We start from the raw sequence: 21059 nt of genomic DNA, 5'->3' as shown, positions 1-21059 counted from the left end.
GGTAGGTCGGGGCAGAACAATATCCACGTGGGGCAGGTGCGGGAGCATGGGGGTGCTGAAGCCCATACTCTACTGATTTACCATGATAAGGAGGCGTCCTTTTTCATTTCTCAGAAAATATTATATTAGAATTATATTCGCAATATTTATCTTGTTAATTCCTAGCACTGCACGTAACTATAACAAAGTACCTGACTGAGTACGTACGTCCTACCTACGCCATCTCTCGAGTAAGAAGCAGAGACTCTCATCCCCCCTTAATCTGGCAAAAAAATAAAAATCAAAGCTCACGAATCTCCAGCAACATCAGCGACACTAGTCGCTTCCATCCGTCCTCTAACGCTTCGACCTGCATGCCTTCCGCTTCTTACTACAAGTCTTCCGGCTTGCCTTGCGCTCCTTCAACACGTCCCTCCGAGCTTTAGTCTCCTTCTTCTTCTCCGCGATACGCGCCTTGAACACAACCTTTCGTGCCTCCGTCTCCTTCTGTTCCTTCTGCTCCTTTAGCGAATCCCTCAATGGCTTAGCCTTGTCTTTCGGCTTCTCCTTCTCCTTCACTGCTTCCTTCGTCACCTTCCGTCCCAACCACCCACAGGTATTCTGAGAGCACTTTCCAGTAGTAACCCCTGCCTCGCTGGCCTTTCGCTGGTACTCCTTGGCCTCGTCAACTCGTCCTGTCAAGCGCAGCCACTGTGCTCTGCTATCCACCTGTGCCTTCAGCAGCGCAGCTCCAAGCGGCTCACGCACACGATCTGCAAGCTCTACCCCAGTGGTTATAGCTTGCGTTGCTAGTTCGCGCCCCGCCTCCGCAGCTCTCGCTCCTTGCACCTCGGCCTGTTGGCGGCCAATGTGAGCAAGGAACTGAGCGTGGAGGACGGCTTGGTTGCGCCACTCATCGATACGTGTGAGCGTCTCATCAAGGTTGAAGTCTTTAGGGAGAACGTCGTCATAGACGCGCTGGCAAAGCTTGTCTAGGGTCTCGTGGAAGCCACGGGTCCACGATGACCCAAGATCAACGTGGAGGATCCTGTTAATCTTGGGGTGCTTGGTTGTGATGACTGAGATCTGGAGATTTCCGTGGGCCTCGTGGCGGGCAAAATGGAGGATAATTCCGTAGTGTGAGCTGTATACGCGCTCTATGTCGACGGTTTCGTTGTTGCGTGTGACGTTGACAAGCATGGCCTCTTTTGCAAGCCAACTCAGCTTCGTGGCAGATGGGATGCGTATGAGGACTTCCTGATCATCGAGACGTTCAGCAGTGCATACCATCGTATGGCCATCGTAGGGTTCGGCGACGGCACTAACGTCCTTAGATTGGACAAGGGATATGCTTGTTGAGCTGGAGCGAACCTCCTCCACATCAATCGTTTTGATAATGGTCTTTGTCTGAACTCGAGCAGTATATGATGCGCTACCGCTAATTACTGCCGATTCCGTGGTGGTTGTGGAGGTAATGACGGTAACTGGCGACGGATGTGTGGAAGTCAGATTTCCATTGATCGACACCAGATTTGCAGGCATCGGTTTGAAGCTGTAGAAGTTTGCAAAAATGGATGCCAGAATCCCGGTAATCAGTAAGCCGAGTGGTACCAAGTCTCTCCATCCAAGCCCCGTCAGGAATCGGGAGACATTTCGTGAGTTAGTGGCCTTTACGTTGGTAAGTCCTTTGACCGCGGGAGTAGTCTTAGGGATCTGGCGGACAACTTTGGATCCAGAGGAGCCAGCGGCTTCAGACGTCTCTCCTTGCTCCGTCATAGCCCGGAATGTGATATAAGCCAAGTTCTTGTTCATCTGACGAGCATCAATGCTCATGAAAGATGCCAAATCAATTGGCATTCTGAGATGGACAGTTCCTCTTGGCATGCTTGATGAGAACATGGCTTCCAGTGACAAGTGAATGGGGTGGTGCCCAAGTGGGATTTCCCACTCGAGTGGCTTCTCAAGCATTGGTTTGTGAGTGATGAAAATCTGTGCAATGTTGTGCCTGCTGGTAAATTCGCTAGCTGCCATCCGTGTCTGACGCATTTCTTCCGTATCATTTTCCGAGCAGTAGAAGATCGAGAGGTGAGGTAGCTCCCATTTTGGCTGAACATGGAATTCCCCGTTTTGAGGCACAGAGCGGTATGTGTTTTTATCAAGCGTCAACTCCAGAATACCTTCCTTTCCTTGTGTACTTTCAGCAGGGAAGTTAACTGCTTTCAAGCATTCCTCAACCTGGAAGTTCCAGCCAGAGGAAGGCATCAACTCGATCTCTGGTGCATGGTGCGATCCAAAGTCACTCACTGGTATGACGTTATAAAATGTCGCCGAGGAGCTGCTTGATGACGGGTCGCTGTCCATGTAGGCGGCAACAGCACTTCCAATCTTGCGAATAATATCATGCATCGCGCCACGGCTGCCTACATACAAGATTCTCAAGGGCACAACAGTTGTCAATATTCGCGTGCTCATCATAGTCTGGCTGAGGCTAGCTGATATCCGATCTGGCACCCGGTTACCACGGAGTTTCAAGTATGGAGTTATCGCTTTAATCTCATCCTCGGAGAGATCTTTGATAGGAAGGCTGGCGATTATCGGACCACGGTGGGCTTGTGGCTCCTCAAATATGATCGGCTGGTCTGAAGTTCCTGTGGTAGTCTGGAGAAAGCTCTCTGCACTCTGGCCGATCTCTTGCGCTTCTGCTTCCTCGTTATTGCTATCAAGACCGGGTGTATCACCTGTGGCATGGCTCTTCTCGGATTCGGTGTCGTCGAAGCTGTTCTCTGTGTCGGCAAGGCTCGTAACATCATCTGGGCGGCAGTAGTCAGCTGAGGCTACAGATTCAGTTGCGTTCCCATCTCTGCTCTCGGTATCGTCGTCGACAAACTCGTATGTAGAATCTGTGAGACTGCCTGCGTCTGCCTCTCGTGGCGGGGTATTGGTAGCCATGTCTTCGGCCGAGTCGGGATGGTCCTCAAGCCAGTTGGCTACTCTTTCATCGACTCCTTCAGGAACCGCACCGTCGGGAACTGGATAACCAAGTTGTGAGTATATGGGCCTGTGTAAAGTGTTTGTTGTGTGATTCGAACCTGGATGGGCACTGGGTAGTGGCATGACGTTAGCCGTGGTGTCTGATGACGCCTGAGTAATATCGAGAAACGAGTAGTGAGAAGCGACGACCGGGAGGTTTTTCTGTCAACATGCAAGTGAAGGAAGGACCTACACGGATGGCCTGACTACAAGATTTTATGAGCTGAGGTTGTTTGGGTCGGTTTAAAACTATCAGGTCCGGTCCAGCGCAGCAGAAAGTGGGTTGAAACTAGCCAACGATGTCGACTTTGACAGGCTGACCTACCAGCGAATAGTGTTTCGGCCGAGTTATAGCTCCTTTGAAGTTGCCCAAATTTCGTCAAATAAGTAGTTCCTGCTCTCTTCATATATCAAACCGTATGAGACAAACACCTGAAATGAATATAACACGTTGTATGTTTCGTGGTTTATTGGTGACGCGGACGAGGATATCTTGGTGAAGGAGGGATGCCTGGCTGGTTAAGGTGGGGTAATCAGCCGTGTGGCGATAACGATAACGCCAAGGGTGAAGTCGCTGTCAGTTGACATAGACGGGTACGATTAGTGGTGCCCAAGGTCCGTGCACCTGAACTACAACTGCAACTATAACTATAGCTAGCTTGCTGAAAGACTTTGATATCATAATTATTGTTCTAAAGTTCATTTTATTTTCATTTATTGTTGTGGTGAACATTTAGAGCGGCGACGTGGGTTTCCATCAGCCTGTTCTTAAGTTTCTGGGTGACTATTTTAGTACCCGTACTATGACAGACGGACTGACGGTCTGTCCACGTCAAAAGTGATAACTAACCTCGCTAGCAATGCCACCATATGTTCTCTTTATCTTCCATACTTCAACTAATATTCACAAAGAATTATTGCGTTCGTCATATTATATTATATGGCATCTCGCATAACACCTGCACTGAAAGCAGCAGAATTTGACGCTTGTCGAAAATTCACGCGCTTCGCTATCACAAAGGTTCTCCCGTTTATGTCACAATATGGAGCTCAAGGCTAATTTCAATCAGACCAGCACTACTCCCATGGCTAGCAACACAATCTCACGCCTTCTTGGCCGCTATAAAAATAGTGATTCTCGTAGCGCTACCTCGTTGCAGTCCCCGAATATCTCACACTTCAGCAAAGAACCTGATCTCACGCCCAAGTATCAAAACTGGCATGAATTCAACCCATCCACCCAAAGATGGAGCTGTATAGATGCAACATCCTCTTATCACGCATCATCCACTCCCCAGGCTACTGACCATGACACAAACCTTGTCCTCGCGACATGGAATATAGACGCCGGCGAAGCCCTGCCCCAACCCCGCACTTCAGCCATCCTCTCTCACCTCAGCAACCTCACCCCATCACCTGACATCATCTTCCTACAAGAAGTCTCACGGCCCTCGCTCGAATTACTCTTAGGCGACGAGAGGATCCGCGAATCATGGTTTTCAAGCGAGCCGGACTCGAAAAACTGGGGCGGGCAGATATTCGCAACGATGACGCTTCTTTCCAAAGCGCGGTTCTCGGGGAGAGCGAGGATGGGGCCTGTGTGGAGAGTTAAATTCCAGAGTAAGTTTGGAAGAGATGCGTTGTGTTGCGATATTTTCCTGCCAGATCCGGGATCAGCTTCTGGAGAAGAGGGGGATGAGAAGTGCGTTCGACTGGTTAACGTGCATCTCGACTCCCTGGCGATAGTACCTTCTTGTCGCCCGCATCAACTCGCCACTATGGCATCTAGTCTCCGCAGTGCAGAGCGCGGGATCATCGCTGGGGACTTCAACCCGGTGTTGCCAGAGGATAAAACGCTAGTCGAGGAGAATGGACTTGTCGATGCGTGGCACGAGCTGAGAAAGGGGGAGGATGGATTTACGTGGGGCATAGATGGAAAAGCATCGTACCCACCAAATAGGATGGATAAGGTTGCGCTGCTTGGGCTTGTGGTGCGGGATATTGAGGTTATGGATTCGGGAACTGTTGTGGAGCCAGGCGGGCGGGACGTGGGACAGGGAGGTGGGAGGATACTACCTTGGAGCGATCATTCAGGTCTGAGATGCACTTTTGGGCTGGCTTGATAGTCATCAAGGTTGTGCTTCCTGTGCGGGCACAGGATAATATTACTATTCCATCGAACAATAGTAAAAAGCATGAATATAGGCGCTGTATGTTGTTTATTGTGTTGTGTCTAACTATGCCCCTTTCCCGGCCCCTTTACTATCCTCCCATCCTCTATCTCCCAAAGTTTCAAAAACGCCTTAGGTATAATACAATGCCTTCCAAGGCTTCAAATATAGCAGCAATAGCCTCGTAGTCTGTACCCTACAGAGCCCAGCCAAAAAGAAAAATGCGATTATAAGACCTTGTGCTTCCTCAGCACATTCTTCAAAGCTTGGGTATCAAAGTTCGTATCCTCGGGTATCTGGTCGATGATGTATGTGAGATTCGCAAACAGCTCTCCCTGTTGTTTATACGCCAGGATGGCCGGCACGCCTGCATTATCAAACTCTATGTCGTCGTAGTGCACCTTGACGAAGTGGATTTCGGGATGTGTCGCGACGAGCGGGGTAAGAGCTTCTTCGATAACCTGCGAGACTCCGCACTGCAAAAGGGGGTCAGTATATGCTTGCAAAAACACGAGAGGAACCGCGTCAGGAGAAAGGGGACACATACCTCGATATCATATACAAAAACCACCACCACCGTCTCCCTTCCCACCTTCTCAATCGCATCCAAGTACCCCAGCGCATCAACCTCATCAAACCGTCCAAACCGCCTCACACTAGGACTCGTCCTCCTATTCCTAATATCACTCCCCTCCCTCTCCAACTCCCTCCTCCTCTCCTCCCTCCACTTCTCCAAAAACTCCTCATCCTCCTCCAGCGCATCCAACGCGTCCATCGCCTCCTCCTCCCCCCCTCCATTAACCCTCCCCTCCTTCCCCCCCACCTTCCTCGACCCCTCCCTCCTCGCCTGCTCAAAACTCCTCGCATCAGCAATAACCCCCTTCACCCCCGTCGTCCTCCCACTATCAAAGCTAGGCGGCGGCAGATTCAGTCTCCCCCCTCCCCCTCCCCCACTCGGCGCCCGCATCGCCTCCTCCATCTGGCGCGCGCGGTACCGCGCCTCCTCGTCCGCCTCGTCGATCTCGTCGGCGCCACCATTCGCGTCCTCGGGGTGGCGGTCGGTCGGCGCGCCACCTCGCGAGGCTTTGTCGAGTATCGCCTGGAACTCCTCTTGTGCGGGGGTCTGTGCTGCCATCTTGGGCGGCGGTGCTGCTGCGGTGAGCCGAGACGTGCTAGTGCGCGCGGCGTTGTTGGAGTAGCGGAGCGGGCGGGCGCGGGGTGTGTGCAGCAGTCGGACGATGTTGCGCTGCGGTCGAGGGAATGGCGTTTGTGTGTGTGAGGAGAGCTGGTCTGTTGGATCACAGATATGGGAATTGTTTTATTTTCCACTCTTTCGTGTTTGGCGGGGATTGTGCCTTATAGCGTTTGGGGAAGGTGAGGTGACTTGTTGGTTGCCGACTTTTGTGAAACCGCTGTGGCGGGCGGTGTCCCGCACCGTCCAAGATCGCCAATTGCAGGGTCCCTGTATGGTAGTGGGTAAATGTCCGGTAGGAGGGAAGGAAGCCCGAGTCACGTCGTGTCTCTCCTTCGCGGAGCGCCCTCGTGCTACATTCGTCAGGTCTCAGGCTGATACTGCTAGGATCGTGGGTTCTTGTGGGCTACGTATTTGTTTTTGTGGTCTTTTGGCTGCGGCCCGAAAATTATAAATTCTCGAGGTAAGGGGATATGGAGGGGTAGAGGATTACAAGGTTGCGGAGCACAGGGGGGGGAATAGAAACACAAATACAAAACGCCACGGCGCCCTGTCTAGAATATGGGATGGAATAAAGCTTCTTATGTTTGAAAGGATCTCGTCGGTTTCAGGAGGTGCTGACGACAGATGAGACAAGGCACTGGGTTGAACATGTTCTGACGGCTGTCCCCGAAGATGGCAATATTATACGACCTGTCGCTCTGTCACTTCAGACAAAAAAACTGTCATAGACAACTGTGATGACAGTTCTCTTACTTAAAACTGACCCTGGGAACTGTAGTATGTGGGTAGCCATCTCCAGCCTCTCGGCAACGACTTCGAAGGCAAAATGCCGAGGGATGTCAAGTACGGTGACAGTTATCCGTTTAAAAACACTAATTCCGCGCATATTCTCTTCCGGTTCGTCGGGAAACGTCCGATTGTTCTTTTTGAGACATTCGCGTTCTAGAGCTGTCAAGATTGGAAGTGTCGCGGTGGATCATAGTGTAGTTTTTCATGTGATGCTGTTTCTAGCCATCTGTTACGCCGATCCTACTCCTGCAATTACCCACAACGGCAATAGGTACGTCAGCATTAATCACAACAAGGGGAACTTCTATATTGTGGAATATGGGGTCAAAGATTCACTACTAAATGGGTCGTAAGATAATAAGAATACGAAGCTTTCCTTCAAAATCATGCGTGACACTTATAGAGTTATCGTGGTTCCCATTTTCTCTAATACTAGAACACTCCTCCACCCCAGATCTCCCACTAAAGCAAAGGAAAGCCTCTCACAAGAAATCGTGCGCTCTGAAGTATTTTTTTACAAGCAGTTTCGCACCACATCCAACGGCATAGGAAAAAATGGCTGGAGCTTCAAAAGCCAAATAACGTTGTGACCGAGAAACACCTGACGCCCCGTAAAGGCACCAAGCTTCGACCCTCAAGGGGGTGCCATCCACTGCATTCCTGCCTGCGTCTCCTCCCCCCTCCTCCCCCCTCCTCCATAATAGACTAGACAAAATCGAAGATCGTAGTAGAGGCGACTCCATGGCGGTCGGTAGACTGGCGAATTATCTTTGCAAACCCAGCAAAATGGAGGGCAGAGAGCGCAGCTCGACTTAGCCACCCATACAAACAAAAAAAAGCTGAACAAAATAAAGGGAATTATGATGCAAGAATAAAAAATGCGTAAACTGCAGACCGTCTCAGCCAGATCTTGGTGGCTTGCTGCGTCTTTTAAAGCTCTCCTTCGCTAAAATGGGAGAGCTATCCGGATATCATTGCTCGAGTACGCCGCGAGAAGGTGATGGAAATGGTGGTGTTCGTAGAGGTGACTGTTTCAAGGGAAGTTTGATTGATATCGTTGTCGGAAATTCATGACATGGCTCTCGCCGTAAATTTAGGGAGACAGATGAATCTCGATGTTGAATTTGTGGTATCCATTAGATTGCCCAGACTTTGAGCTGTTGGAATTGGTCAGTACGTGCTCAATGATAATGAGGCTCATGATTCTTACCAGAGAGTCCCATGAACCTGTGCACAAGCTCATGCCATCGTTGCTAACACCCAGACAGCTGACACGGTTGCCGTGGCCAACCAATGCGCCAACCTTCTCCCCGCGAGTAACATCCCAGACCTGAAATTTATATTAGCACCCGTCCAACTAGCACGCGCTGAATTACCCACCTTGCACTCGAAATCGTCGTAACCAGCAAATAGCAACCTTCCGGATACAGATGTCGCCACGGAAGTAATTCCGCAAAGAATAGCATCAGACTAAATAAATGTTAGCAAAAGTCAATCGCAGTTATGAGCGGCTCAACTTACCCCGTATTGGTTGAGCTCTCTGTCCGCGCGAATATCGAATAAACGGCAGGTAGCATCGTCGGACCCAGTAACGAAAGAATGGCCGTCTGGGAAGAACTGGATTGCGTTGATGTCGGATTCGTGGCCTGCAAATGTTTGTACGGCCTTTCCTGCTCGGATATCCCAAAGCTTGGCAAAAGCATCGCATGCGCCGGAAATGAAGGTATTCTGGTTGGTGGGGTTGATGCTGATGCTCATGACATCTCCTAAGTGATCCGCGAATTCCGTGACCTTTGTTCCGGTCTCGACATCCCATTTCATGCAAGTCATGTCGCCGGATGAAGTGAGGATACTGCGGTCGTTGATGAAGCGACAGCAGGAGAGGTATCCGGAGTGGCCCGATAATTCCCTCGCAACCCGAGTAGGTCCCTCTCTATTGGAGTTAAGGTTGTAGATTGAGCAGATGTTGTCCAATCCACCGCAAGCGACAAAGTTTCCGCTCGGCGCGTATGCGCAGGTCATGACCCACGACGATCGGAGTGGAATGGCATGGACTTTGTTTGTGCTGTATGCGTCCCAGATGATGAGCTTCCCGTCTTGAGAAGCAGATACGAGATGCCTCCTATCAGTTGACCAGTGCATCGCGTAGATCTTGGCAAGATGGCCCTTCAGCGTCTTCTTAGCCTTCATCATGTGGTTCCTCGGAATCGGCTCCTGCTGTTGTTGAGCCACTGCTCGGACTGCAGTATCGGCGTTAGCAGCAATTCGAATCGCGATTCTAGCTTGGCTAAGCAGTCTCATGGGGGTGTGGACAACTCACGGGTAGTGTCTGCTAACTCATCCTTCTTTCGCTTTATTCTATCCTTCAATGTCTCTGCCTCGCGACGAGCCTGCTGGATGCGCGATTGCATCGCCTCTGGGGAGACCTCGTTCGACATGGTGTTGGGGTTGTTGTTGGTGGATCAGGAGCTCTGTTCGGGTTCGGAAGTTGGGGGGTGGGAAGAATAATGAGCTTCGTGTTTGGTGCGCAGAATGGGACGCGCCGGAAGCGAATGAGGAGGTTTGAGAACAATTCACCCTATTGCCGATATAGAGGACTTATACACTCGATTGGAGATCGACGAGGAGGACGATGGGTTGTGGTCAATTGAACAGGTCGTTGAGGTCGTTGAGGTAGTTGGGGGTGGAAGGGAGGTAGGATCAGAGTAGAGAATGAGGGCCCAGTGGCAGCAGTGTGGTAGGTGAGGGTAGTAGTGTCAGTAGTGTCAGTAGTGGTAATAGTGGTAGATGAGTGACTTTGGGGTTTTGACGGGGCTCGGATTGGCAAAGCGGAGCGCCGCCGTTGTGAAGCGAAATCACGCTAAAAGTGGAGAGGAGAGTGGACGGCGGAGGGAGGTGAACGGACGGGGGGGGGGGCTGACCAAGACCCAAGTTGGATTAAAAGCGACAGTTCACCACTAATACCAGAGAATACTACGAAATACCACTAAATACCACCAATCGACCATACAAGTTGCAGAGAAATCCACACAGTCCACCACACAGTCCACCACAACTCCGCACTACGGCATCTGCGGTTGCTCCAGGATGCTCTAGGATGCCTCTAGGATGCCTCTAGGGATGCCCCAATGTTTCTCCATCCAGCTACTCCAGCCTCGGAGACGGGCCTTTCTCGCCTTTTTTCCCTTTCCCTGTGTGCTATAGGACGGTAACTATGCTCAGTAGGGTATAGAAGTACATACAGTGCATACGCTACATACGCTATATGCACAAAATTGGTTTTTGTTGGTATGGCACTATTTTCTGAGCTACATCTGAGCTACAGAGTACTCTAGTGTTCTATGATGCGCTTTGGTCCAACATGTCATGAGAGGGTCACGTAAGGGCGCGAACATGTCCCAGCTCATAGGGTCATCCACCGGATCAATTCGAGGGAATACAAAAAAAAGCGGAGGTAACAGTACAGAAACTGATCCTGCATTGTCTTGCGCTGCCTTGCACACTGCCCTGCGCCGAACCGTTTTGCGGAATGCTGAAATAATGCTGATTACCTTCATAGCGGCAACAACGGGACAATTTGTTAGTGCAGTCTGCCGCTTGATTGACGGCGGCAGCCAGCGACAGAAAGCAGAGGTGGGACAAAAGTGCCGCTTGGTGATCTTTTACCCCTTATGAGCCATTTTTGAGGGCACCACCGAGCGACCGATGGGACAAATATTGACTAACGATAACTTATGCGTACTCGTACTCTAGGCTCTCTGGGTACGAGAGCGCTATAGTCGTGGTGTAGTGGGGGCTGACGAGGCCATAAACCCCCATTTTAAACCCCTAGGTAGGAAGGCACCACCACCACCACCCAGCTCCTTCTTATCAAAGCTTTTTCCCACAGTGGTCCAGTAACCAACTACCAGACACGCGCACCCAAGAGCTGCAAATCAGATGTCAACGGGAGCGAGGGGCCCTGTAGCCTGTAGCCTGCACGCACAGTACACGTCTTGGCGCAATCTCACCAAGGGGCACGGACAGTTACATACAGGCAGATGTCTCCAGAGACCAAACGGAGTTAGGAACAGCGCAGTCCCAAAGGGGTCAAAAGGAGTCAACTATCGTGTCTTGTACTGTTGTTTTTGACAACTAGAGTACTACAACTACTGCGACTAATTCCAGTAATATAGTACTGCGGTACTATAATAGAAGACATGGGCCATAGGCTGATTCTCGATCGCGGCCAAGTTTCTTCAGTGGCGTTGAGCTGGAGCTGAGCATCCATTGAGTGTGTGCACGTGAATACGCACGAACGGCTCAGCCCAGGTCCTGGGTGTACAGAACCGCATGGGGCTCCTCCCTCTCATCGACGATGGCCATCGCGGACAGATACAACGAAAACGCGAATAACGTCCATATGTCCCAGAAGGGAGAAAGCTGCGATGGATGCCTCTCCAAGGCAATCCCATTGGTAAGCTACCTTGCATACAAAACCGGTATTGTTATGTATGTATGTACGCATGCATGCACCATATCGGTTAACAGCGAAACTGAGCCAGGGGCACGGAGAATTTAGAGCTGTTGCATTCAATGGGGACGATTCTCGCATCGGCCCGGAAGGAAGAGATGCTGATGCAGACGCACAGCACTCTCGTTGCAGTAACACACCTTGTCTTTCACCTTTTTTGCTACAAATTCAATATTCTTCCGTGCCGCATATGTGTGCCCCACTACTAACTGCTGATGGGAGACATTTGATCCACATCTCAGCAAACTGTATCCTCCGCACTTAACCCTGGGGTCTCACCTCGTCCAGATCGGCAATGTACTGTCCTGTGCTGAGAGTATGGGGGGAAAAAACATTAAATAGTCGCGCGGCAACAGTGCAGAATCCAAATGCACGATTTGTACGGTGCCTTTCTGTCTCAGACCGATCCTGTCCTCTCATCCTACCACGTCGAAATGGTAGCAGGAGACTCGATGCATCGTTCCCTACCCCACAATTAACTGCAGCTACTAAACCAACCATCCCCACAAGAAGAGACGAACTGACTGATCAAATCCACATAATCTGGCCTTATTAGTGCTTTTTTGTTCCTCAGGGGGTTGTTATTCCAGAACAGTTATAGGATACTGCAGTCACTTGCATGACCCTAGTACATCTCAGTCTCCCGTCGCTGGTTGCCGAATTCGTATTATCCAGCGCATGGGTATGTAGCGGTTTATGCGATTCTCTCCCATCCAACACTTTTGCCACCCAGAGCCAGCCGAGGCATTGCCCCTTATCACATCGCCTTTACCCAGTCTATACATAGTCGGTAGTGGCCAGTGAGGCTGTTGTACTCTCTAGACATGGATCCTTTACATGGCTTGGACGCCAAGTCCATGCCAAAGATTGAAGTATGGCCCATATATTAGAGCTCAGCCTCCCGCACCCTGAGATATTATCACAGCTGTGTCCAACCAGCAAAGCTTTGGTAACCATAACTAACAACCGGCTCAGCTACACGCCCATTTAAGTGGCAGTATCAGCCCGACTTGCCTTCACGAAATATGGCTATCCAAAAAGCAACGTGATGCAGACGGAGCCGCGGGTATCTCTGACCCTCTTCAGGTGCTGGATCCGAGCAAAGCCTTCGACTTGGTAACGTAAGTTTTGAGTATTTATTATTATTACTATTCTCATAAATGTGATTCCCCTGCCGTGTTTAATTTCGCTCATTGCTTGAGCAGCTTCTTCCCTCTGTTCTCGAAGTATATCTACGAGCTATGCAACGATGCGGAAAGCATATCATATTCTACCAAATCTGTCCTTCAAGACTTCCAGGACGATGGCGTGGTCTACCTTGAGCTGCGAACAACGCCACGTCTCATCAAGCAAGCGGGAATTACCAAGGAAGCTTATGTGCAACTCGTGCTTTCGACCATCTCAAGCTTTGAATCGCCAACGATGGTTACCAAACTAATACTATCCATCGACCGCCGGAACTCCGAAGAAGAAGCATCTGAGGTCGTTGACCTAGCTCTCCGGTACAGAGACCAAGGAGTCGTTGGCGTTGATCTCTGCGGTGATCCCGCAAAGGGCAATGTCGAGATATTCCGGTCTGCCTTCGCAAGGGCCAAAGAAAATGGCCTCAAAACCACTATCCACTTCGCAGAAGCTCCCCAATCTTCCACTGAGCACGAGCTCCGTACTTTGCTTTCCTTCGGACCAGATCGCATCGGGCATGTTATTCACGTCCCGGATGATATCAAGGAGGTTATCATTGAGCGGAAACTGGGCCTGGAGCTATGCTTGAGCTGTAATGTCAAGTTTGGAATGATATCGGGGAGCTTCGCGGATCACCATTTCATGTATTGGAAAGGCACGGGGTGCCCAATAACACTTTGCGTAAGAGAATCAGTGGGATTTATTATGACCAAAAGCTGACCTGGTATACAGACCGATGATGTTGGGGTTGTTGGCAGTGCTTTGTCGAATGAATATGCCCTGACTGCTGAGCACTTTGGCTTGGAGCCCAAGGAGGTCTATGAGCTCGCTCGAAGTGGGATTGAGACGATATTTGGTGGTGATGATGAAATGGACAAACTGCGAAAACTGATGTGGTAGTAATACTCAGTTGCTTTTAAGCATCCAGTTTATTTCCAGCGAATATCAGTCCCTTAGTTGTTTTCCTTGCAATACGTGCACGTCTGCCTTGCATTCTGGCTCGGAAATTGAGGGGTAGTGAGACCAGGCAGAATGTACCAGTCACGCTTTCACGGAATAACAACTTATCATAAGCAATATCTGAAGAATCTTTGAGTGATTAATGTAATAAGTTCTATTGTCCAGGGTATATTATTATTTAACTTGCTTCTGACACGTCCACGACATGTGGCAGGCCGACATTTGACGTTGGGTTCATGAGTTGTTCAAGGGTGCCATCACTCCATAATCAGGGGTAGCCTCTCAGACACAATTTTGCCCGCGAAATGACTAGCGGCGCACAAGCGAGTTATCTAAGAAATTCAGTGTTGACAAACACCGTCAACCCCACCATCCAGTTGGTATAACCTTTGTTTGCGACCAACAGCTCTACCCCAACACAAAAACAACTATCTGAAATAGCTATTACATACAACTTTCATCATGTCTACTGCTGAAGAAAAGGTCGACATTGCCCCAGAGGCTGTTGTCTCCTCTGAGGAGAAGAAGACCGTCGAGCCAACCACTGAGGCGACCACCACCGAGGAGGCAAAGGTCGAGACCCCTACAGTGGCACCTACTGTAAGTAACTCCGAAACCCTTTCCAACCTCATCGATTCACTTTGGGCGCACGCTGATTTTATTAGTCCGTAGTAGAGAGCGCCACCGATGCTGCCGCCACCGCCGCTTCGACCGTGACCGCCGCCGCCACCAACATGCAGGACAGCGTCTTCTCCATGTTCGGCGGAGGAGCCAAGAAGGAGAAGGTCGAGGATGAGGACCGTGGCGATAACTCTGGCTCAGCCAAGGCACAGAAGGCCGCCGCCGCCGGGGAGAACCCAGAGGTAAGAAGAACTCACCTACCCCGCACCAGTGGCACGAGCTTACCGGATTTCAACAGGACGAGGCACCAGAGTCTGAGGATGTCCACTTCGAGCCCGTCATCCATCTCACCGACAAAGTCGACGTCAAGACTGGCGAGGAGGTTGAGGAGCAGACTTTCAAGATGCGCGCGAAGCTCTTCAAGTTCATCCGCGACTCCAACGAGTGGAAGGAGCGTGGTACCGGTGATGTGAGGCTCCTCAAGCACAGGGAGAACAGCAAGACACGTCTGGTTATGCGCAGAGATAAGACCCTCAAGGTTTGCGCCAACCACTACGGTATGTGGAGACGATAACCCGCCGATTTGAATAAAGTACTGATTCACCGCTAGTTGTCCCTGAGATGAAGCTCTCGCCAAACGTTGGCAGCGACAGGAGCTGGGTGTGGAACGCCGCTGCTGATGTCAGCGAGGGAGAGGCCGAGGCCGTTACTTTTGCCATCCGTTTCGCCAACTCCGAGAGTAAGAAATATCCCAAACCACAACGTGTTGAATCGAATCAGGGGCTAACAAATATCTCGCAGACGCCAACCTTTTCAAGGAGGCTTTCATCAAGGCCCAGCAAGAGAACGAGGCCCTGTTCAACAAGCCTGCCGCTGCTGCTGAGGCTTCCACCGAGGCTTCTGCTTGAACTTAGCCTGCTTTCCTAAGCTGTGGAGTCAATTCGAATCTCAACAAAGAACTTTCACATTGCAATTACGAACCTCATGAAACTCTTGGCATGAACTCTATATTCCCCGTCATCACCCCTCCCCCGGCTTGCATATACCTCAGATGCAAGCAGTTACCCGTAGTACGTGTCCATACATTATGGTGGCACTCAGATTGGCCTGGACTTTGAAGCGGTCGAAGCGGTCCAACTGATATGTCAGCTGGGAGGATATTGGAAGCGCAATGCATGAAGGTTAATCAGCCATAGATTATTATCCAATGGTTTAGATACTTAAGTTAGATTACGATGCTTTATTCTCCTCCAGTCATTTGGCACAGCAATATAATTCTCGGGATTTTACGAACATCCGACGAACAAAACTGTTCCGTGATACTAACATGTAGTTGCTAGCATTTCTGTAGCGTAGTAAAAGAAAATGTTGCGTGATGTCTTTTTATTGATAGGCTTTGGGTGGAATCAATAGGAATTTCTAGGAATATTTAATGTGAGTATTTAATATCCATATGTGAATTTAGCTTTACCATCTCACTGGATATATATCGCTTACGGGTCGCGTGAAACCCAGATCACCGTCAAAGGGTTTCCACACATACCAGAGTTACAATATCACTCTTCAAAGTGAAATTTGTTGTCAAATTCATTTGTGGCACCTTGATTTCTTTGCTCTGTTAGGTGAAGTCATAACGAGTTCAACACGTGACAAACGCGGTCACACGAAACACAAACTCGGTTAATTAAGGTTACCGCCATTGAGCTCCCCGCGTCCACCGATATCACTACCCATTCCGGCGTGAGCTCCAAAATCGCAACAGCTCATTCAACATTCACCAGCGTATATTTGCCTCGCACGAACTGCCATCTATCTGGTCGCATTAACACAAACAAATCGCTATAATGGTTGAAGTAAGTTCTTGTGAACAGGTTCTGCATTTATCACCTACAATCGCTGATTCATATAGGTCAAACGTACGGTGAAGGTGGTGACTGAGCAGTCAACAATTCCGTGAGTGAACGCGCATTCGTGCTCATATCCGGCGGAAGGCAGATTTACTGACTGTCTGCGACACAGTGGCCGTGCCCCAGAAGTTGAGGGCTTTCCAATGAAGCTATGGAGCATTGAGATCTTCCTTTTGGATGAGGCCGGCAACCAGATCGAGGCGAACATCTTCTCAAAGGCAACCTACAATTTACATGCGTCTTTCGCGAATCCAACTCAAAGTATGACCCCTACATGGAATTGTCAAAGATGGGAGCTAATCTATATCCTACAGCATTCGAAAAGCCACCGTTCCGCTGCCAGAATGAGGGCTGGGGAGAGTTTGATTTGACTATCGACCTCCACGCAGTTGAGAAGGGCGGAAAGCACACAATTGCGCACGATCTCAACTTTGCGCAGCCCCGATACGAGGCCAAGCATGTGATCAACTTCAAGAACCCAAACCCCAACCTCCTCGACGTGCTGCGCAAGTCGGGACCCGTGCCAGACGACGCGAACGGCGCGCGCAAGAAGGGTGGCGACGCCGACGCGAGAAAGAAGAAGAAGACAGGACAGGTGGACATGGACAGGCTTGCCGACGGGCTTGTGAAGTTGCAGGAGGATGATCTACTCCAAGTGGTACAGATGATCCACGACAACAAGTCCGACGAGACATACACGAAAAACGACGTTGACCGTAAGTCGCCACCTCGGCCCATACTTTTTGTCAAGCCCCAAACCCCCGGACCCGAGAATACTGTCCCTCCCAAGACCCCCTGGGTCAGGCTCCGTTGCTTTCCCAAACCCCCTCCACGCCTCTGGCGCCCCAAGTCTCCAGTCACTGATGATACTGTAGAAGGCGAATTCCACGTCGACCTTTACACGCTCCCGGACGCTCTCGTGCGAATGCTCTGGGATTTCGTGCAATCGAAGGCATGAGCGACCCACCGTGCTGGTATCTGATGATTTCAATGGAGAGCTGCAGCAACTCGGACATATACATCTAATTCAGCAAGATTCCCAATCACACTTTTAACACACCAACAGCACATCCTGCACAATACTTACCCAGCAGTCTCAATTTTCCTACATTATCCATCCAGATTATCACACGGCGTTGGCAGGAAATATGGAAATCCCGGTGGTGGACCAGCAAACAGCAATGCGATTATACGATTTTCTTTGTTCTTCTTTCATTTTGAAATGAGCTCGATTCGACTTGGATCCTCCTCCTTCCGTCCACAAGAATCACTCGCCAAAGTTATATGAGCATTTTTTATGCCTGGGCGAGGTAGGCGGCGGGGCGGCCTTTCGTGTTTTGCTTCGTTTTGATGCCGTCGATTGAGGCTAGATTCGGTGGCTGGGGCCTGGTCTTCAGGGGCGTATTTGGAAGGGGTTAGGAATTGGTGGGATATAGCTTCGCATAACACACATCTTCAATGCAAAACCTTACTGTTGAGCGCCATGGGGCGTGGGAAACCCGTCTAGTATCTTACCTAACTGCCAAGGGCCACAGTTGCTGTGCCTCTGATGCAACATGGTCAATTCTTATTAAAGGGACCGCATAGTATGGGCGCTATATCTAGGTGTTGACAGCTTCCATGGCGTGAAATAAACGCGTTTTATATAATCAATGGGTATCTCTAGGCACTCCCGAACGCCACCCGTAACAATCCCTGTTCCCTATAGCCAATGCACAGTATTCCGACCACCCAATGCATCACCCCCCTGCCTTCAAATGAACTCCAAGCACAGCCCATCTGATCCTCACTCATCATCCCCAAAGCTCAGCTTCACCTTCTTGACCTTCTTTTTCTTCTGTGGCGGCGCCTGTTTATCTTTCCCGGGGGTGACTGCCGCTTTATCACTGCCCTTCCCTTCTTCCTCCTCCGAGGCTCCCACAACTTTCCCAACCTTTCGTTTCCTCGCTGCCCCAATTGCCGCAATCTTCTCCTCTTTCCTTTCTGGCTCCACTGCCTCTGGCTTGGCCTCCTCTGCAGCTTGCTCGCCTTTCTTTCCGCCCTTCTTCGTCACACCTAAACTGTGTAGCTCATCATCGTCGAGAGCTGCCCCCTCTTCATCCACATAGACCGGCTCATCCTCCTCGTCGGCGTCAGGATTCGGGGCGCGTCTGGCGCGTGGCGCGGCTGTGGAGCCTCCAGTGTTCTCGGCACGGAGGCGTTGGAGGAAGGGGGGGAGAGCCGAATCGTATGAGAGACTTTTGGAGGTGATTTTGGGGGACATGTCGACAGAGGATTGTTAATTGGCTGTGATAGTGCCAAGGCGGGGTCGTCGAGGCTGAATATAGAAACCGTGCTGTTGGTAAAAAGTAGTGCACGTGATTACATTTATTTGGTGTTTCGAGGGGCTAAATTACGGCAGAATTGTTGATGTACAGGGCGGTGTGCAACTAATTGTGGTGTCTCCTTCCCGTCTCTGGGTCCTTGGCCCAATTTGGACCTTGTTAACTCTACAGGGCCCAAGTTGGATCTTGCTACTCTACAGTTACCCTCAATTGCGCGTGCGATTTTATTCATGATTGCGACGATTATAATACAGCTGGTGCGGAAGTCCACATGCGAATAATACAGTAACCACGATATCGAAATACCTTCGCAGCTATGGAGGTTGTGCGGCGCGCTATGAAGCGGTTGCCAACGGTGACAGATTTGCCCACGATGAAGGAGGCAGGGAGCAAAAACAAGACCTCTAGATGGGCATTTTTCAGACGCCCCCTGCGGTTAAAAGGCAATTCGGCCGTTTCCGTACCTCTCGGCGTCGTGCTTTTGTTTCCCTTTATGGTCGTTGTTTGCATCTTGGTTTTGTTTGTGCGGCACCCGTCGTCACCGGGAAGGGGGTTATTAACGCCGGGGGGGAGTCCTCCAGCTATAAGGTATGGCTCGTGAACGGATGGCTCAGGATCGTAACTAATGGATTTACAGGAAAATTAGCGAGAAGTACGACAAGGTGTTTGTGACAGGATGCGACGTTCCGGATACCACGAAGCCAAGGGCTAATGCCGCGTTTGTTGTTTTGGCAAGAAATAAGGAGTTGGAGGGGGTTATCCAATCGATCAAGTCTATTGAGCGCCATTTCAACAGATGGTATCATTACCCATACGTCTTTCTCAATGACGGCGACTTCAACTCGACTTTCAAGGAGACGGTCCAAAACTATACCAGTTCGTCGGTGGAGTTTGGGAAAATCGACCCGAGCATGTGGGGCTTTCCAGATTGGATCGATCCACGGGTTGCGAAGGAGGGAATTGCAAAGCAAGGCGACGCCGCAATTATGTATGGTGGCATGGAGAGCTACCATTCCATGTGCAGATTCTACTCTGGGTATGTCCGGACAACAGGACCCTTTGAAATGGAACGTCGCTAATGAAAATAGATTCTTCTACAAGCATGAATTGTTGCAAAAGTACGAGTGGTACTGGCGCCTCGAGCCAGAGATCAAGTACTTCTGTGATATCACTTAGTAAGCGTTCTATACCATAGTTGCTGGGCCAAACTAACGACTGCAGTGATCCGTTCCAAAAGATGATCGAAAATAACAAGACATACGGGTTTACCATCGCCGTGAAGGAATTGAAGGAGACAGTCCCCAATATCTTCCGATATGCATCTGCGTATATGAGAACCAACAACATCAAGTCCAAGGGGCTCTGGGAGATGTTCGTCGAGCCTGACCCAGAGGGACCGAAGAAGAAACGCCCAGAAGACACGCCAGGCTACAAGCCTCCTATCCCAGAGCCGATTCTCCGCAAGGGCTCATCACTACCTGATGTCGACCCAGAAGCCATGGAAGGCGAGAAATACAACATGTGCCATTTCTGGTCGAATTTCGAGATTGCAAGCCTCAGCTGGTTCAGGAGCAAGGAGTACGAGGACTTCTTTCAGATGATGGACCGCAGTGGCGGTTTCTGGATGGAGAGGGTACGTTTCCCCTTTCCCTGATTTTGTAACAGAGTATTTGCTAACAAGATACAGTGGGGTGACGCACCTATCCACTCCCTGGCCGCTGGCGCCCTCCTTTCCCCGAGCCAAGTCCACTATTTCCGCGACTTCGGATACCGCCACACAACCATCCAGCATTGCCCTGCCAATGCGCCAGCGCGACAGCTGAAGCGCGACCCGTGGCCCGAGATGACGACTACCAACCCGCGCAAGAGGCGCGAGGAAGACGAGTACTGGGACAGCTGGGATGACCCGAAGGAGAATGGCGTCGGGTGCCGATGCCGCTGCGATACGGATATTGTTGATGTGGAAGGGAAGGAGGGAAGTTGCATGGCTGAGTGGGTCGATGTTGCAGGAGGGTGGGCGAGTCCTTGATTCGCCTTGGAGTATGATGCAAGGGGTTGATGCTCATGTATGAATGAACCCATGGGGAAAAACCCGAGAAGGAGGATGTAGTGGGGCGGCAGATTTCATGATGCTGATGATTGTGTGTTGCGAGAGAAGGAAACAGGCTCATTAGCATGGCGCAGGTGTCGGAACAAGCAGGCTGCGGGAGGGAAACGAGGGTGCTGATACAAGCATCCGAGACTCGGCGTTTGCGGCTGTAGAACTTGAGGGGGGGGGGAGGGACAATGTATTTGTAGTGCCTTTGGCATAGCTTTTTCGACTAAGGACTCATGATACCATTAATAGATCTCTTTACAACGACTGATGGGTATCTACTACTATATTGT

The 21059-nt window shown here is 50.4% G+C and overlaps 9 protein-coding genes across 9 annotated transcripts; 5 read left to right on the top strand and 4 right to left on the bottom strand.

Moving 5' to 3' along the window:
- Window positions 1-150: 150 nt before the first annotated feature.
- VE01_01785 (uncharacterized protein) lies at window positions 151-3539 on the bottom strand. The gene is made up of 2 exons (XM_059463385.1): window positions 3203-3539; window positions 151-3079 (listed from the first exon to the last, which is right to left on the bottom strand). The coding sequence occupies exon 2, from the start codon at window positions 2926-2928 to the stop codon at window positions 337-339; it is 2592 nt and encodes an 863-aa protein (XP_059320008.1). The 5' UTR covers window positions 2929-3079; window positions 3203-3539; the 3' UTR covers window positions 151-336.
- A 136-nt stretch (window positions 3540-3675) lies between these two features.
- VE01_01784 (uncharacterized protein) lies at window positions 3676-5132 on the top strand (the record flags this gene model as incomplete). Its single annotated transcript, XM_018271302.2, has 2 exons — window positions 3676-4030; window positions 4080-5132. The coding sequence occupies exons 1-2, from the start codon at window positions 3950-3952 to the stop codon at window positions 5130-5132; spliced, it is 1134 nt and encodes a 377-aa protein (XP_018133845.2). The 5' UTR covers window positions 3676-3949.
- An 82-nt stretch (window positions 5133-5214) lies between these two features.
- VE01_01783 (uncharacterized protein) lies at window positions 5215-6795 on the bottom strand. Its single transcript, XM_018271301.2, has 2 exons — window positions 5728-6795; window positions 5215-5656 (listed from the first exon to the last, which is right to left on the bottom strand). Exons 1-2 carry the CDS (start codon window positions 6313-6315, stop codon window positions 5408-5410), a joined length of 837 nt encoding a protein of 278 aa, XP_018133842.1. The 5' UTR covers window positions 6316-6795; the 3' UTR covers window positions 5215-5407.
- A 776-nt stretch (window positions 6796-7571) lies between these two features.
- Window positions 7572-10022, bottom strand: GPB1 (guanine nucleotide-binding protein subunit beta 1). Its single transcript, XM_018271300.2, has 5 exons — window positions 9485-10022; window positions 8686-9404; window positions 8545-8634; window positions 8375-8494; window positions 7572-8321 (listed from the first exon to the last, which is right to left on the bottom strand). Exons 1-5 carry the CDS (start codon window positions 9600-9602, stop codon window positions 8301-8303), a joined length of 1068 nt encoding a protein of 355 aa, XP_018133843.1. The 5' UTR covers window positions 9603-10022; the 3' UTR covers window positions 7572-8300.
- A 1971-nt stretch (window positions 10023-11993) lies between these two features.
- VE01_01781 (uncharacterized protein) lies at window positions 11994-13955 on the top strand. The gene is made up of 4 exons (XM_059463384.1): window positions 11994-12549; window positions 12653-12798; window positions 12883-13540; window positions 13592-13955. Exons 1-4 carry the CDS (start codon window positions 12502-12504, stop codon window positions 13757-13759), a joined length of 1020 nt encoding a protein of 339 aa, XP_059320007.1. The 5' UTR covers window positions 11994-12501; the 3' UTR covers window positions 13760-13955.
- A 27-nt stretch (window positions 13956-13982) lies between these two features.
- On the top strand, window positions 13983-15734 carry VE01_01780 (uncharacterized protein). The gene is made up of 5 exons (XM_018271298.2): window positions 13983-14419; window positions 14485-14682; window positions 14739-14997; window positions 15051-15179; window positions 15242-15734. Exons 1-5 carry the CDS (start codon window positions 14282-14284, stop codon window positions 15346-15348), a joined length of 831 nt encoding a protein of 276 aa, XP_018133841.1. The 5' UTR covers window positions 13983-14281; the 3' UTR covers window positions 15349-15734.
- Window positions 15735-15960: 226 nt separating this feature from the next.
- On the top strand, window positions 15961-17941 carry VE01_01779 (uncharacterized protein). The gene is made up of 5 exons (XM_018271297.2): window positions 15961-16293; window positions 16350-16393; window positions 16460-16608; window positions 16662-17063; window positions 17223-17941. Exons 1-5 carry the CDS (start codon window positions 16285-16287, stop codon window positions 17303-17305), a joined length of 687 nt encoding a protein of 228 aa, XP_018133796.1. The 5' UTR covers window positions 15961-16284; the 3' UTR covers window positions 17306-17941.
- On the bottom strand, window positions 17688-18674 carry VE01_01778 (uncharacterized protein). Its single transcript, XM_018271296.2, has one exon. It carries the CDS (start codon window positions 18608-18610, stop codon window positions 18134-18136), a length of 477 nt encoding a protein of 158 aa, XP_018133795.1. The 5' UTR covers window positions 18611-18674; the 3' UTR covers window positions 17688-18133.
- Window positions 18158-20999, top strand: KTR5 (alpha-1,2-mannosyltransferase (Kre5)). Its single transcript, XM_018271295.2, has 5 exons — window positions 18158-19259; window positions 19309-19707; window positions 19760-19846; window positions 19893-20304; window positions 20359-20999. Exons 1-5 carry the CDS (start codon window positions 18988-18990, stop codon window positions 20698-20700), a joined length of 1512 nt encoding a protein of 503 aa, XP_018133794.1. The 5' UTR covers window positions 18158-18987; the 3' UTR covers window positions 20701-20999.
- The last annotated feature ends 60 nt before the right edge of the window (window positions 21000-21059 follow it).

Source organism: Pseudogymnoascus verrucosus, assembly GCF_001662655.1.
Source record: "Pseudogymnoascus verrucosus strain UAMH 10579 unplaced genomic scaffold scaffold_5, whole genome shotgun sequence".
NCBI classification, from domain to species: Eukaryota; Fungi; Ascomycota; class Leotiomycetes; order Thelebolales; family Thelebolaceae; genus Pseudogymnoascus; species Pseudogymnoascus verrucosus.
Note: the sequence above shows the minus strand (reverse complement) of the source record. Positions and strands in the feature narration are given on the sequence as shown.